General features: G+C 40.6%; 1 protein-coding gene across 2 annotated transcripts in view; it reads left to right on the forward strand.

Annotated features, from left to right (window-relative positions):
- RPF2 (ribosome production factor 2 homolog) overlaps positions 1–17,201 on the forward strand; it is a 45,933-nt gene extending 28,732 nt beyond the window's left edge. The window contains exons 7-9 of one of the 2 annotated variants that reach the window (XM_025384432.1): positions 5,933–6,035; positions 13,111–13,255; positions 14,344–17,201. In XM_025384432.1, coding sequence (XP_025240217.1) covers positions 5,933–6,035; positions 13,111–13,255; positions 14,344–14,523 — 428 coding nt within the window. In that variant the 3' untranslated portion in view covers positions 14,524–17,201. The remainder of the gene's footprint in view (positions 1–5,932; positions 6,036–13,110; positions 13,256–14,343) is intronic. The other variant, XM_025384431.1, reaches the window with a different exon arrangement.
- Positions 17,202–17,800: the final 599 nt, after the last annotated feature.

Below are 17,800 nucleotides of genomic sequence, written 5' to 3' on the forward strand. Positions count from 1 at the left end.
CTCAAGTGATCCTCCTACCTCAGCCTCCTAAGTAGCTGGGACCATAGACATATGCCACCACACCTGGCTAATTTTTCTAATTTTTAAAATTTTTTGCTAAGACGGGGTCTCACTGTGTTGCCCAGGCTGGTCTTGAACTTCATGACTTAAGCAATCCTCCCACCTCAACCCCTCAGAGTGCTGGGATTACAGGTGTGAGCCACTACACCCAGCCTCCATGATTTTTAAAAGGTTACTAATACTTAGCATTCCGCAATTCTATTTGCCAGCTCTTTTATAACTCTAGAAAGTAATTTAATTTTCCAAGAGATTGGTACTAATTTAAAGGGTCTAGGGGGTCTGTGTCTCTGTCTCTCAATTTTTTTTTTTTTTTTTTGGAGACAGCATCTTGCTCTGTCATTCAGGCTGGAGTGTACTGGTGTGATCACACCTTACTGCAGCCTCAACCTTTTGAGCTCAAGCAGTCCTCTACCTCCTGAGCAGCTGGGACTACAGGTTCACACCACCATGCCCAGCTAGTTTTTATTTTAATTTTTTGTAGAGATGGGGGTCTCTATGTTGCCCAGGCCGGTCTTGAACTCCTGAGCTCAAGCGATCCACCTGCCTCAGCTTTCCAAAGTGCTGAGATTACAGGCATGAGCCACTGCACCTAGCTCTCTCCAATTTAAGAAAATCTTACTGAATTTTTTGCTTCTTTTCCCTCATGGGGTTTGAGAGATTCAGCTTTTCCTGCACAGTGCACTGTTACTCTCAAAGCAGCAGTCTTTTATGTTCCTATTTCACCTCAGTGTTGATAGCCACGAGGCCTCCATCTAATGCTCAGTGGCATTTTCTACTTTATTCCATTTGAGCTTTTCTTGCACCATGCTTACAAGCTTATGCTACACTTTTTGTTACCCTTCTTTTAAATTTTTATATACTTTGCCCTAGATCACTTTTGAAAAATTGATGGCATATAAAGTTAAGTTGTATGCACATGCTTTACAAACTGAGCCCACCAAAAAAAACTTGGTGACAAGCATATTGCTTTCATTTTTTTCTTTTTGGGATTAATTTTGGTCTTTATTATCAGGATTATAATTTTTAGGGGAAAAAACCCAGTCACCCATTCTTGGCATTGTAATTTTTAGAACTTATTTCCCTTATTAAAGAACCACTATTATCTGTTTAATCTTTACAAAAGTTCTTGAGTTCAATGACATTCCCATTTTACAGATGGGAAAACAAACAGGGGCTCTGAGAACTTAAATGAGAGCTATTAAGTAGGTAAAGCCAAGTTGAAACCTAAAGTTTCCAAAGCCTGAGCTTTTCTTCCCCTACTGTCCATCTTGCCTGTGGTGAACATATTCCCATGATCCCTTCTAGAATCTTTCTAGGTTCTTATCCACATTTTCCATGAATTTGTACATGAAAGATAATGACCAATATTTCCTTCTCTCAATATTATATATCCCAAATTATCAAGGCTATTTTTTTTTTTTTTTTTTTTTTGGAGATGGAGTCTCACTCTGTCACCCTGGTGTGATCTCAGCTCACTGCAACCTCCACCTCCCAGGTTCAAGCAATTCTCCTGCCTTAGCCTCTTTAGTACCTGGGACCACGGGTACATACCACCACACCCAGCTAATTTTTTATATTTTTAGTAAAGGCTGGGTTTTACCATGTTAGCCAGGCTGGTCTTGAACTCCTGACCTCAAGTGATCTGCCTGCCTTGGCCTCCCAAAATGCTGAGATTATAGACGTGAGCCACCGTGCCTGGCCAAGGATATTTTTCCAACCAAACTGTCAGCCAGATTTTCAGCTAAGATTTCCATTACTTGTACTCCATTGACCCCGATTTTTTGCCTTTTTCTCTTTCCCCTAGGTCTCCCATATAATTGTTTATTGTCAGTGAGGCAGATACTTATAATTCGTTATAACAGAGAGAGCTTTTGTTTGCATTTGTTTAAATGTTTGTTGTATTTTAATAAGCCCCACCTTCTCATTATTTTGTGCTTCCACTAGATGGCAGGAATAATCACATCATGCAGTGATGAGTGGAAGGGAGTGAAAACCAAAAAGGAATCTGTACAGAAGCAGAAAGGTAGAAGAGGAACAGATTCAGACTGTAGGGCACTAAGGGAAGCTGGGTTTTCAGTATAAATATGAAGTAAAACAACTGCTCCTTGGTTTATGTTGTGTGTTCAAATGAAATATCAGTAGGGAGCAAGAAATGTATGAAGGGCTTTCATTTAGGAAGCTCCTTTTCTTTTTTTTCTTGACCAAAAAGAAAAATTGACTTTTTTTTTCATGCAAGATACCCATTTTGTTCATTCTGAATTTGTTTGCATCTTTTTTTTTTTTTTTTTTTTTTTTTTTTGAGACAGGATCTCACTCTGTTGCCCAGGCTGGAGTGCAGTGGCACAATCATGGCTCATTGTAGCCTCAACTTCCTGGTCTCACACGATCCTCCTACCTCATTCCCCTCAGTAGCTAGGATCCCAGGTAGATGTCATCACGCCCAGCTAATTTTTTTTTATTTCTTGTAGACATGAGGTCTTGCTACATTGCTTGGGCTGGTCTCAGAGTCCTAGACTCAAGCAGCCCTCCTGCCTCAGCCTCCCAAAGTTGGAGTTGTGAGCCAGTGTGCCTGGCCTATTCTTCCCTTCTTAAATGGTAGCATATTATTTATGTGGTTTTTTTAAAATTTGGAGTAGAGGAATTTTTAATTCTGATTTTCATTATATAATTGAGAAAACTGAGGCCTGAAGAGGTGAGTAGCTTTTCTAAGGTCATGCATTTACCAAGTGGCATATTAAGGTTTTGAATTTAGGTCTTTTTATAGTACATGCTTTTATTTCTTATTTGTTTAGTTTTTGAGATGGAGTCTCACTCTGTCGCCCAGGCTAGAGTGCAATGGTGCAATCTCGGCTCACTGCAACCTCTGCATCAGCTGTTCAAGCGATTCTTCTGTCCCAGCCTCCTGAGTAGCTGGGATTACAGACATTCACCACCATGCCTGGATAATTTTTGTATTTTTTGTAGAGATGGGTTTTCGCCACGTTGGCCAGGCTGGTCTCGAACTCCTGGCCTCAGGTGATCCACCCATCTTGGCCTCCCAAAGTGCTGGGATTATAGGCATGAGCCACCATGCCCAGCCATGCTTTTATTTATACAGTATTATTATACTTCAGGTTCTCAGGTTCATAAAGTTATTTATCATACTTCTTGGTCAAAATCCTTACAATGTATATACCACTTGCATGAGATCGTTCCCAACTAGAAATGATCTTTCTCTCCTCAGAACTTCCAGAATGGTTTATACTGTTCTCCTTTAATGTGCTATTTTAAATTGCAGTTGTTTGTATGTATTCATATCTACCTAGAATGCGGGGCCCCTGGTAGAAAGATGCTATATGTCATTTATCATTATACATAATAGGTGCTCTGGTAGAATTTGTTAAGTGAATGGATTCTTGCCAATGGTATTCATGTATAAACAATACTCTGTTGTTTCTAGCCAGAAAATATCATGCGGTTAGCTGTATTTGCTTTCGGTTACTAAGTACTACCATTTATGCCCTCCCATTTTCATTCATTACCTGTTTGTGTTACCTTGATGATTTGCAAACTTTAGGGAAATTTCAGTTTGGCAGTTAAGAGAAATGTTGTAATAAAAGGATGACTACTTCAAACTATTGGATACAGACTGAAAATCCTTTTATATTAATAGTCTTAGAAATTTTGACCTGTTAAAAAGTACTTTTCCATGTGCTTATTGTGTTCCTAAAGTTTTCTCCCAAAGCTTATGGAAAAAGCACAGATGCCCTGAAAATTTTGCATTATGAAAGTTGTTTCGGAGCAGACTGGAATGTACATATTTTGTTCCCCAGAACTACTCTGACTTCTGTAATGCCACACCAATGAGTGGGCTTGGCATTGGTGTGGCATTACCGAAGCATAACTTGGCCACTGAAGGAGAGCCAGGCTTTGGCAAAATTATGGGAAAGCTCTTTATTATGATATTTAGATTAAAATATCTTGAAAAGTACAAACTTGTTTTATAAAAATGTCCCAGGCCAGGCGCATGGTGGCTCATGCCTGTAATCCCAACACTTTGAGAGACCAAGGCAGGAGGAGTGCTTGAGTCCAGGAGTTCGAAACCAGCCTGGGCAACATAGTGAGACCCCATCTCTATATAATATATGTATAAATATATGTAATATATGTACTTTTTTTTAAATTAAAAATGTTCATTAGGGTTTTTTGGTTTTTTTCTCGTTTCGGGGAGTAGAGAAGGGTAATATATAAATGTGCCTGTACACTTGTGTTTGTTTTATACACATTAATGCTGATTTTTTTTTTTTTTTTTTTTGAGACTGAGTCTTGCCCTGTCACCCAGGCTGGAGAGTACAGTGACATGATCTCGGCTCACTGTAATCTCTGCCTCCCAGGTTCAAGTGATTTTCCTGCCTCAACCTCGCAAGTAGCTGGGACTACAGGCACGTGCCACCACACCCCGCTAATTTTTTGTAGTTTTAGTAGAGACGGGACTTCACTGTGTTAGCCAGGATGGTCTCAATCTCCTGACCTCGTGATTCGCCCGCCTCGGCCTCCCAAGATGACAGGCATGAGCCACCGCATCCGGCCTGTGATTTTCTTTTGGTTAACCACAAGAAGGGAAAAGCAGACAACAAAAGATGTGTACATCTGTGCACATGGAGATCATCTGCATCTTATGGGCTAATGGGAAGAGGGAAGGAAAATGCTAGGTGGCTACAGAATGGGACTAGAATAAAATTTCCTACTTACTACGTCACCTGCCTTGGGCAGCTCTTCCTAAGCAAACTTGGATACATTTTTATATAGAACTTTATCTTAGTCAAATGTTATTCATGAATTTCCATTTAGCCTTCTTGAGGTTCGATTTTCTCAGCTGTAAAATTAAGGTATCACACTTGTTTTCCAAACTTCTTTCATAGCCAAGTCCGTGTAGTATCTATAGCGTGCAGTTCACTGGAGATTTTCTTTTAATTACTCCTCTTTTTATGTTACTGCTTGAGATGGGTTTTGCTCTGTCACCCTCACTGGAGTCCAGTGGTTCAGCAATCCTCCCACCTTAGCCCTTCCAGTAGCCGGGACTACAACCTGGCTAAATTTTTATACTTTTAGTGGAGATGAGGTTTCATCGTGTTGCCCAGACTGGCCTCAAACTCCTAAGCTTAAACGGTTTGCCTACCTCAGTCTCCCAAAGTGCTGGGATTACAGGCATGAGCCACTGTGCCTGGCCGACTACTCTTTTTAAAAGGAAACTTTATGTCCCTGTCATAAATGGAGAATGGTACAGGATAAAATAAATATGTAGTAAATTATATCTGGCTTTGTATCATTAAAATGCTCGCATGTGCCACCAGTGGTATGATTACCACTTTGTGAGAAAAAAGCCTATCCCTGATATCCAAGTTTCTTTTCTGGTATTAACAGTTTATAAAGTTTCTTATCCTTTGCTCATATAATCAAAATTTCTTCTTAGAATTTTTTTCTTGTTGACCTCCCTCATAGAAAAAAAAATTGAAGCTAATTTGATTTTAATAGTCAGTTTGAACAATCATTTTTATAGAAATTTGCTACCTTCATCTACCTATAGGTTAAAATTTTATGCTTTGATTTACATTTTTTTAAAGTTAATATTCTTAATAGATATGATTTTTTGTTGCCGAGCTGACTCAGAGGAAGAACTTCAAAACTGAAACATTAAATGTCTCAGTGAACTGAACACAGAAATAAAGTCATGAGACTAAATGCTTAAGGGGTGAGACCTTCCGACATTTTTCAGGAATCGTTTTTTGTGCTTTTTTAGATAAGTATTGGAACAAAACTGTTTAGATGCAGTTGTAACTGAATTTTGCAAGTATTTGTTTTGTTTTGTTAACAATTTAATATGTGCTTTTAGATTTCTTCAGAGGCCCCACAGTATCAAATATCCGCCTGGCTGGATTAGAGTATGTTCTGCACTTCACTGCACTGAATGGGAAGATTTACTTTCGAAGCTATAAGTAAGAGCATTTCTTCGCATATTTTCTTAATCCTCAGGGTTAGCGTTTAAAACTGTGTGACTGTTTTATAGAGCCCAAACTTAGAATTGGTATCTGGCCAGAAGGTGTTTTGGAGAGTTGGCGGGATAGCAGTGGCACCAGCTCTCTGCTGATCCTCAGTCCTTTGCCTCTGAAACCCTACTTTTCCAGTGCCCCAGAGCATCTGATACCGCAGTGTCACTGAGCCAGGTGCCCCAACTCTTCCTAGCTTTATGCAGCATCTCTTTATTGTTCTTGGTTGGATTCACAGCACTAAGCCACAAATCCTTGGCCAGCTGAAGCAAATCTCAAAACCCTAAGTCTAAACAATTGAGTCTAAAAGGAATAAGAAGATTCAGTGGCTAGATTCATTTCACCCTGTCTCTCTAGCCTAGGCCTTCTACCCCTACCACAGTATAAATATATTATAACTTAAGCAGGCTGAGCACGGTGGCTCACACCTGTAATCCCAGCACTTTGGGAGGCCGAGGCAGGCAGATCACTCGAGCCCAGGAGTTCAAGAGCAGCCTGGCCGACGTGACAAAACCCTATCTCTACTAAAAAAATATACAAATTAGCCCAGCGTGGTGGCACATGCCTGTAGTTCCAGCTGCTCAGGAGGCTGAGGCACAAAAATCGCTTGAACCCGGGAGGTGCAAGTTGCAGTGAGCCATGATTGTGCCACTGCACTCCAGCCTGGGCAACAAAGTGAGAGCCCTGTCTCAAAAAAACAAAAAAACAAAAAAATAACCTCTTAAGCAGATTCTATGTTTATTAAAGAATTAATGACATGCTGTCATTGTGGTTCTTGAGGTAAGTGTGTGACTTCTCTTTTTTAAGGCGTTGGTACTGGCTGACAGAGCACACAGTTTCCTAAAGAATACACTGACTCCCACAAATTGCCTTTCTCTGTACACTGAGTTTAGACTTTGCTGGACATTGTGAGCTATGGTGTGGCTGGGGCGCAGCCTGAGAGCTGACAGCTTGGTGTTGACAGTGTCTTCCATGCAGTCGTGCTGGTTGTACAGCCATTTGTATCTAGCATTTCATGCATGGTGTTTGTTTTCCTTCACAGTGAAATACATGACTGATGTCCAATGAAATGTCCAAATGAAACTTATAGATTCACCTCTTGTCAGCTAGTAATTTCCATCTTGGGCTCAACCGTATTAAATCAGAGACACTTAGTTTTCTCCATATGATTAATACAACCACTTCTGTTTTTCTATTTTCCTCTCACTAAAAATAAAATAATAAGGCAAAATGCAATAAAATACCCAATGATCATAAGATGTAGTTAGTGACTTTATAATTTTTAGCTAGTTAACATCGAAAGCCCTAAGTCTCCTGTTTGAGTTTCCATATGTGATCTGGGGGCTTCTAAGTATGTATTATACTATACAGTAGATGACTGTTATTTAGAGAACAAGAAATAAAAGATGAAAAATCACTAATAGAAAAAGGTACTCAGGCTGGACATGGTGGCTCACGCCTGTAATCCCAGAACTTTGGGAGGCCGAGGTGGGTGGATTGCTTGAGGCCAGGAGTTCAAGACCAGCCTGGCCAACACAGCAAAACCCATCTCTACTAAAAATACAAAAATTAGCTGGACATGGTGGCACACGCCTGTCCTCCCAGCTACTTAGGAGGCTGAGGCAGGACAACTGAGCCCAGGACACAGAGGTTGCAGAGAGTGGGTGGATCACTTGAGATGAGGAGTTCAAGACCAGCCTGGCCAACATGGAGAAACCCCATCTCTATTAAAAAATACAAAAATTAAGTGGGTATGGTGTCACGCGCCTGTAACCCCAGCTACTCAGGAGTCTGTGGCACAAGAATTGCTTGAGCCTGGGCCACACGCCTATAATCCCGGCTACTTGGGCGGCTGTGGCACGAGAATTGCTTCAACTTGGGAGGCAGAGGTTGCAATGAGCTGAGATCATGCCACTGCACTCCAGTCTAGGTGACACAGTAAGACTGTCTGAAAAAAAAACAAAACCTTATGTTGGCTGGACACCTGTCATCCCAGCACTTGGGAGGCCTAGGCGGGTGGATCACCTGAGGTCAAGAGTTCCAGACCAGCCTGGCCAACATGGCAAAATACCGTCTCTACTAAAGATACAAAAATTAGTCAGGCATGGTGGTAGAGTCCTGTAATCCCAGCTACTCGGGAGGCTGAGGCTGGAGAATTGCTTGAACCTGGGAGACAGAGGTTGCAGTGAGCTGGATCACAGCATTGCACTCCAGCCTGGACAACAAGAGTGAAAGAAACTCCGTCTGAGATAAAAAATAATAAAATAAAAATTGTATAAAATTACCTTCAAGCTATGTGTATAAACTGTATATGAAACATAAATGAATTTTGTGTTTGGACTTGGGTCTCATCCCCAAGATATCTCATTATGTGTATGCAAGTATTTCAAAATCTGAAAAAAACAGAAATCTGGAACACTTTTCTTTCTTTCTTTTTTTTTTTTTTTTTGAGACTGAGTCTCACTCTGTTGCCCAGGCTGGAATGCAGTGACGTAATCTCAGCTCACTGCAGCCTCTGCCTCCCGGGTTCATGCCATTCTCCTGCCTCAGCCTCCCAAGTAGCTGGAACTACTGGCGCCTGCCACCATGCCTGGCTAATTTTTTGTATTTTTAGTAGAGACGGGGTTTCACCATGTTAGGATGGTCTCGATCTCCTGACCTCGTGATCCACCCGCCTTGGCCTTGCAAAGTGCTGAGATTACAGGCGTGAACCACTGCGCCCGGCCTGGAACACTTCTTTTTTTGAGACAGGATCTTGCTATTGCCCAGGCTGGAGTGCAGTGGCATAATCTCAGCTCACTGCAACCTCTGTCTCCCGCATTCAAGCGATTCTCCTGCCTTAGGTGGATATGTATGCCCTCTGTGTTAAACATAGAGGGGATACAAGGGAGATAAAAATATAATAAACAATTGTTGAGAATAAGAAATGAATAATAACAGTAGCCTAAAACTATTCTGTGTTGAACGGTTTCACAGAAAGTATTCACTTGTATTTAGTGAAAAGGATTTATTTGTAAAGAAGGATACAGAGAAAAACAAAATAGAGAATTATCAAGTCAGACTTTAGAACAAGAATAAACTGGCCCAGCGTGGTGGCTCATGCCTGTAATTCCAGCACTTTGGGAGGCCGAGGTGGGTGGATCACCTCAGGTCAGGAGTTTGAGACCAGCCTGGCCAACATGGTAAAACCCCGTCTCTACTAAAAACACAAAAATTAGCTGGGCAACATGGTGTGCGCCTGTAATCCCAGCTACTCAGGAGGCTGATGCAGGAGAACTTGGGAGGCAGAGGTTGCAGTGAGCCAAGATCACACCACTGCACTCCAGCCTGGGTGACAGCTAGACTCCATCTCAAAAAAAAAGAAAAAAATAAAAGAATAAACTAGCAGTAAGGCCGGACACAGTGGCTCATGCCTGTAATCCCAGCAGTACTTTGGGAGACTAATGCGGGCAGATTATGAGGTTGGGAGATCGAGACCATCCTGGCCAACACGGTGAAACATCATCTATACTAAAAATACAAAAAATTAGCTGTACATGGTGGCGCATGCCTGTAATTCCAGCTATTTGGGAGGCCAAGGCAGGAGAATTGCTTGAACCAGGGATTCGGAGATTGCAGCCAGCCTAGATTGTGCCACAGTACTCCAGCCTGGCGACGAATCAAGACTCCATTTCAAAAAATAAAAATGAAAACAAAAACAAAAACAAAAAACTAGCAGTGTAACTATAATGCATAGATCCACCAAAAATTCGATTGCTAGAATCACCTTTACACTAGCATGACATCTTTCATAATGAAAAAAAAAAAGTTTGAATTTTTAAAATCAGAGACCCCAGTATGTAATTTTGATCACTAGATGTTCCATATGTGCCTTGTAATACTTGTTAGCTATTAATTTGAAATAATAAATGGACAGTGTGATTGAGAGTGAGCTGCTACTTGAAAGAATCACTAAACATGTGGATCAGCTTAGCTTCCAGAGGCTGTGCCACACTTGAGGAGCATTGAGGATGGGAGGAAGGGGTGGTCCAGGGATTCCGCATCACATCTGAGCCTACTGACCTGGCTCTGAGCTGGGCTCAGCCACGCGACATGGGCAGGTCACCACTTCTCAGGGTCTTTGTTTCTTCCTTTGCAAACTATAGCAATACCGTTTAGGTAATTCTGAGGTCCCCATAAGATTGACAGTACTGCTTTATAAGAGTAAAGAGGTACTCGGCCGGGCGCGGTGGCTCACGCCTGTAATCCCAGCACTTTGGGAGGCCGAGGCGGGCGGATCACGAGGTCAGGAGATCGAGACCATCCTGGCTAACACGGTGAAACCCCGTCTCTACTAAAAATGCAAAAAATTAGCCGGGCGAGGCGGCGGGCGCCTGTAGTCCCAGCTACTCGGGAGGCTGAGGCAGGAGAATGGCGTGAACCCGGGAGGCGGAGCTTGCAGTGAGCCGAGATCGCGCCACTGCACTCCAGCCTGGGCGACTAAGCGAGACTCTGCCTCAAAAAAAAAAAAAAAAAAAAAAAAGAGTAAAGAGGTACTCATAGATGGGCATATACCAGAAAGTATGTCTGACTTAACTCGGCTCCCCAGGCATTCTTTGGGCTATACTGTGGAACCCTTTCCTTCTCTCTTACTGCAAATTAGCCCTTAAGCAATTTGAAAATGGTAATATTTAATATTCACACACTTTATTTGTGAAGATTAATGAGGCTTATAATGGTTTTGAGCTTTTTGGATGAAAGGAACTCTAAACATGAAATTATATTAATATAACCTTTAACATGATCTTTTGGGTGAATAAATCATAGTGTTACTGACCACTGTTCCTATACATCCTGTAGTAATTATTCCTTATATGTGAGTGACTGTTGATATCCCTTGGGAAATTCTATTCACTGTAGAGTCAGGGCCATTAATATGAAACAAAATGTTAGTAATGCCACATGTGCCTTTGCACAATGGTTAGGCCTTATGGGGGGGAATATACAAAACAAAGTGTTAGCATACTTTAAAAAGCAAACACAACATTCTAATAGAGGAGTTTACTTAATGAAAACACACTTTCAGCCAGAAAAGTGTATGAGAGGGAGAAAAATGAGGAAATTACAATTTGAACAGTAGTAGTAATGTCACTCTTCCTCAAGAAATAGGCAAATAATATTTGAAAATATGTAGCAATTACCAGTTAGCATATCTACCAGCTTGAATCCATCTGAGAGAGAAAGAACTGGGTTCTGTTTGCAGATAACTAAAAGCCAGAGAATATTTGCTTAAATCAGTTTGCTGTTCCAGTAAACATACTCACTGAAATGATTAAGATCACATCATCTACACAGACAAGTATGGCATTGTACTTAACTCTTCAATGAAACAGCAACATAAGTAGTTATACATAGTTATTTGGAAATCTTAATTTTATGTACCACTCAAAAAATTAATTCATTAGGACATTTGTGTGAATAAAAAGGCACTATATTAAATTACTATGTATACCCTGAAGCTATGTACATCTGTTATGCATCAATTTTTAAAATTATTTTTAGTTAATTAAAAGGTGCTTCAGTTAATTCAAAAGTGCTTTTGGCAGTGTATAGTAGTACTTGGGTGATTTGAATCTATCAGACATGCCATGAGCTGTTTTGAATTCACAAGTTTTCTAACTAGCTGAAAATTAGCACTTTAAGTGGAAGAAAAAATTTTAGTTGAAAATGTAAATACACGTCCTTGATTTCTTTTTTGTTTGTTTTTGAGATGGAGTCTCGCCCTGGCACCCAGACTGGAGTGCAGTGGAGCTATCTCGGCTCACTACAACCTCTGCCTTCCGGGTTTAAGCGATTCTCCTGCCTCAGCCTCCCGAGTAGCTGGGACTACAGGCGCCCGCCACCACGCCCAGCTAATTTTTTTGTGTCTTTAGTAGAGATGGGGTTTCACCATATTGGCCAGCTGGTCTGGAACTCCTGACCTCAGGTGATCTGCCTGCCTTAGCCTCCCGAAGTGCTGGGATTACAGGTGTGAGCCACCGCACCAGGCTGCTCCACCATCCCTTTATCCTGCCTGTACTCCCCAGTTCCCCTCCACCAGTGTTTCCAGATCCAGAGTTGTTTAGTCATAGGCTATTCAGAAAGTTGTGGTTTTGTTATTTTAAGATTTTAAAGTTCACTTCAATGTAAGGAAGTTAGTAAATATCTGTGCTAAGAGGAAAAGTTGATTCCGAATGGGTTGATTTAACTCCTACAGTCTTAGATAAGAACTTGTTAATCGTACAAACATACTGTTTCAAAGAAAAAGCCAATTAAAATTATTTTTATACATATATGTCTATGAGTAAGATGAAGTCAAATCAAAGGATTTTATTTCATTTCTGAGAATTTTGTATCTCACTTGCTGTTTCTTAACAATATTGTATAATTTTATTTCTGATTTTTAAAAATAAGCAAACTGTCCTTTACCTCAGGGAAAAAAATTTTTTTTTAATTTGATATTTGTGCGACCCTTTAGCTCAAAAAGGGATAAAAGACTTAAAAAAAAAAAAAAAAAAAAAAAGCCAGGCGCGGTGGCTCATGCCTGTAATCCCAGCACTTTGGGAGGCCAAGGCAGGTGGATCATGAGGTCAGGAGATCAAGACCATCCTGGCTAACAAGGTGAAACCCCATCACTACTAAAAATACAAAAAATTAGCTGGGCGTGGTGGTGGGCACCTGTAGTCCCAGCTACTCAGGAGGCTGAGGCAGGAGAATGGTGTGAATGTGGGAGGCGGAGCTTGCAGTGAACCGAGATTGCGCCACTGCACTCCATCCTGGGCGACAGAGCAAGACTCCATCTCAAAAAAAAAAAAAAAAAAAAGATTTATAAAACAAAAAGTGAACCAAAGGATATGCTTGGCTTGAATGTATGAAGTATTCAAGTAAGTCTCTCTAAACATTTTATGTCATTTAATGGACCTGTAAATCCCCTGAAAAAAAATATTTGGTGGAGAGGACTTTTATGAAAGTCATAGCAACATTTCTTTTTACCTATTTCCTAAAGGTTGCTGTTGAAGAAATCTGGTTGCAGAACACCACGGATTGAATTGGAAGAGATGGGACCCTCATTGGATCTCGTTCTGAGGAGGACACACCTGGCATCGGATGACCTTTATAAATTATCTATGAAAATGCCAAAAGCTCTCAAGGTATATGACTTAGAGCTTGGTGCCATATTTATTTGTATATTCTACTTTAATCCTTTTTGTTTCCAAAAAGGATTTGTGGCATATTGTATTAAAAGACAAGGATAGGCCCAGCATGGTGGCTCACACCTGTAATCCCAGCACTTTGGGAGGCTGAGGCGGGCGGATCACGAGGTCAGGAGATCAAGACCATCCTGGCTAACACAGTGAAACCCCGTCTTTACGAAAAATACAAAAAGTTAGCCGGGCGTGGTGGTGGGCACCTGTAGTCCCAGCTACCTGGGAGGCTGAGGCAGGAGAATGGTGTGAACCTGGGAGGTGGAGCTTGCAGTGAACCGAGATTGCGCCACTGCACTCCAGCCTGGGCGACAGAGCAAGACTCCATCTCAAAAAAAAAAAAAAAAAGACAAGGACATACATAAAGAGATCAATACAATAGATTAAACTAGGACTCACAGAGCCAGGAAAAGGAGAGAGAACCAAATAAGCCAACAATAAGGGATAATAAAAAAAAAGAGTTGCACAACCCAGACGTGAGGTTTGGCTAAGTGCCTTCTGATAGTCAAGACTGCTGTTTTCAACAAAAGGAAGAGAGTTGTTTGGGACGCTGTAAAGACTGAGGATTTAGAGCACAGGGTATGTAAACCATATGTGCATAAAATGTGTTTTGACTTTTTAAGTAGTCTTAAAAGACAAGCAGAAATGTAATCCCTAAAATGCCAATAGAAATTGAAATGATAGTCACAACTCCTTAAGCTACACACAGGATATTTTCTTGATGTTTGACAGTGGTTAGTGTAGTTTATAGTTTTGTTTTTCAAAGTGTGGCCTGACAGTTTACCTGGGAATTGTGCAGAATATCAGGCCCTACCCTAGACATACTGAATTAGGATCTGTGCTTTAGCAAGATCCCAAGTGATTTGTATGTACACTTAAGTTTGAGAAGAAAAGTATATAGGGCTATATATACTCTGTCATTGAAGGGGCAGGCACTAATGGAAATTGCTACTAAGATAGTTGTTACAGACTAGGTTTTTACTGGCTCATTATAGTAGAAGGCCATTAAATATATACGTATTCTTTTGTCGTAGCCAAAGAAGAAGAAAAATATCTCCCATGATACTTTTGGTACAACTTATGGAAGGATTCATATGCAGAAGCAAGACCTAAGCAAACTACAAACCAGGAAAATGAAGGGGTTGAAGAAGCGACCTGCAGAAAGGATAACAGAAGACCAGGAGAAAAAGTCAAAAAGAGTTAAAAAAAATTGATGGAACTTAGCCAGCCACTACTGTTTCATTGTGTTCTACTTAAGAGAATTATCAAGCGTCAGTCCATTCAGAGTTTCTTATAAGATCTTATTATATATTTTTATAACATGATAATTTTACAATATTATGAACAGTAATATACTAGTATTAAGTGTAAAGTAAGCCTTTTATTTGAGACATTACACTCTGGTGTGCCATTTTCTCTTGTGATATCCCCTGCCTTCCACAAATTCTTCTTTCTCATTGAGTGAATGGGTGGGTGAAGAGGGATCTCCATAACCAATGGAATTTTTTTGAATTTCTGGCCTTAGCTAAAGGAAGACATAGAAAGCAGAAATGACCCGCAGGAGCTGTGTAGACACGTTGAATATGAACTACCTGGAAAGTTAACCTCCTTTCCCAACATAGATCTACAACCTGATTTTTATTTTCTACTTTTCTGTTATTTTGCCGGAAATCCTACTAGTTGACAATTGAGATTTTAAGCTTTGTGGCTGAAAATATAGATCTCTGAAAGGGATGTATCTGATTATTGATACATTACACGACTGTTGATTAAGAGACTCTGCTACTAAGTAGAGCCCCACCCCCCTTCTCTGAGAGGAAGCCTGTGATTTTTGGTTTGTTTGTTTTTAAGAGATGGGGTCTTGTTCTGTCACCTAGGATGGAGTGTGGTGGCACAATCACAGCTAACTACAGTCTCGAACTCCTGGGCTCAAGTAATCTTCCCGCCTCAGCCTTCTGTGTAGCTGGGATTACAGGCATGAGTCACTGAGCCCTACTTTTTTTTTTTTTTTTAAAAGCAGTGAGGTCTTGCTGTGTTGCCCAGGCTGGACTCAAACTCCTGGGTTCAAGTGATGCTCCCACCTTACCTTCCTGAGCAGCTGGAGCTACAGGTGTTAGTCCACTGCACCTAGCAGAAAGGCAGTGATAGGGGCAGAAATGAAAAAGGAGAAAACAGGTGAGTTTTAAGGTGCAGGGAACTTTAGGGTACTGGGTAGCCCTAGGTAGCTAAAGGTTGCATGAAGGCCTTGGGCATTTGCAGATGGTGTAGAAGCCAGCCACAGGCTAACTACCTGTTTTGAAAGTTTCTTGAAGACAGGCCCTGTGCCTAGGAAAACAGAAAGAAGCTTTCTACTTCCTCCTACTAGTATTGCATACTTGTTTTTCCAGAACAGGGTGTTAAGTTCCTTGATTCAGTCCTTGACAAAGAATTTCCTTTATACAAGTGCCAGTTATGTTGTAAAAGTACAGACATACGCAAATCATAATTTGTTACATGAAGTACCAGTGCTTTTGTTTTTGTTGTTTTTTGAGATAGTCTCACTCTGTAGCTCAGGCCGGAGTGCAGTGGCACGATTTCAGTTCACTGCAACCTCCACCTCCCGGGTTCAGGCGATTCTTCTGCCTCAGCCTCCCGAGTAGCTGGGATTACTGGCGCCCACCACCACACCTGGCGTATTTTTTTATAGAGACGGTTTCACCTCAATTCCATGTTAGAGAGCTCCGTGCCTGTATGTACATGCATTTATGTAAGCTTGCTCAGGTGCAGATCAACAATGCTGGCACTAAGCAAAAGTTCGAGCCTCACTCAGCTTTACCTTTCACCTTCCCGTTCTCTTGTGAATCCATTCCTTAGCTTTCCCTAGTCCTCTCCAGATAGCTGTTACTCCCCTCTTGCCAGAAAAATCAGGGAGCTGGTATCATTTATACTTTTAGTTTGATTATACATTTAACCAAAGACCATACAGTCTTGTATCTGAATCAGACATTTGCACTTTATATCTAAATGAGAAGAAAGGGCTAAAATAAGTCATTTGCTGCCATCTGGAGGTAGATGGACAATAACTGAGGAGAAGGGGAGCCATGAAAAGAACATCAGGAACGATGGATGCATAGTCCTTCCCCAAATCCTCACTCCTCACTGGTAGGAGGCAAAGCAGTGGGTCCTCCTCACCAGCCGCTTATGGGACCCTGCCATTCCCGGACCCCTCTATCAGGAAGACCTACCCGAGCACTACTGGAAAATCAGCCAATCGTAACCCAAAGACGGCCATGTTTTCTGTATGTGAGATGTCTTAAGGGTGTTTTTGTTTGTTTTAATCAGTAGCCCTCTTGTTTGAGATTTGGCAATACATTCTATTTTCTAGGTAATTTCTGTGTCTAATGGTAGAGGATCTAATAAGTATTGGAATGCTTCCTGTTTGCTGTTAGAAGTACCAAATAGTATTGCTGAAGTCTAACAAAGACTTTCTGTTGAGAACACCTTGTAGTGTTAAACCATCTGGAACTCTTGAGCTGCCATTTATATCACTTTCTGTGGAAAGCACATCTTAATTTTCAGTTGTCCTTACTTTAGAGTACAACATATATAAATTGGAGACTGTGTATTCATTTCAATGGAGGTGGTAAATTGCCTGTTTTAAGTGTTACTTAATGTTGGATTTTGGTAGATGAGGAAAGCAGTTTGGTTATTTGTTTTGTTTTAAATACCAAACTTCTTATATTTTTTTTCTGGAATATTAATACTATTACCAAGCCATTTTTTCATGGAATTTGGGTTTCTTTTTTTTTTTTTAAAGTGCTGTTTGTTTTCTTGGTTATTGAACATAATCCAAAGTAGAGATGTTATTATCCAATTCAAGAAAAGAAAGGGAGAATAAACCCTAACTTCAAGTCAGTTTTCATTTATCTGATTAGCTACTTAGATGATCTCTCCTTCCTTTCCTTTATATGTTTAGCTACTTCAGGCTAAAAATGGAAGGAAAGCTTCAAAATGGAAGAAGTTAAAACTACTAAACCCACTGCTAAGATCTGAACAACAAAGGAAGATTTGCTTTTATTGAATTTCAGAAATTGGTGCTTTATCCACCATAAAATTAAGAGACAGTGCAAAAAAATACGGGCTTCATTATGTTCTTAATGCACTTTTACTTAGAAATAGTCAAAACATAACTGCATTTAAGACAAATGCATCCTAGCATATATACATTATGAAATTGTAGAGAATTCATTGACAGAAGCTATTCGAAAAAGAAGATGAAATGGGCTTGCTGACTTGAGGTATATGCTAGCTGTAAGAAGAAAGTCAGCTTGCATTTAGATGTTAATTATTTGCCTCTCATACTAACAACTTGAGTTGCTCAAGTTTAAAAACAGCAAGGATGTCAGTGTGTTTCCCGTATCATCCAGAGTGTGCCAGGAGACCATGTTAGGAATTTTAACTTTGCCATCATTGAATTGAAGCTATTGTGCACTCTTTCCATTTCAGAGCTCT

Source organism: Theropithecus gelada, chromosome 4 (genome assembly GCF_003255815.1).
Source record: "Theropithecus gelada isolate Dixy chromosome 4, Tgel_1.0, whole genome shotgun sequence".
Lineage (NCBI taxonomy): Eukaryota > Metazoa > Chordata > Mammalia > Primates > Cercopithecidae > Theropithecus > Theropithecus gelada.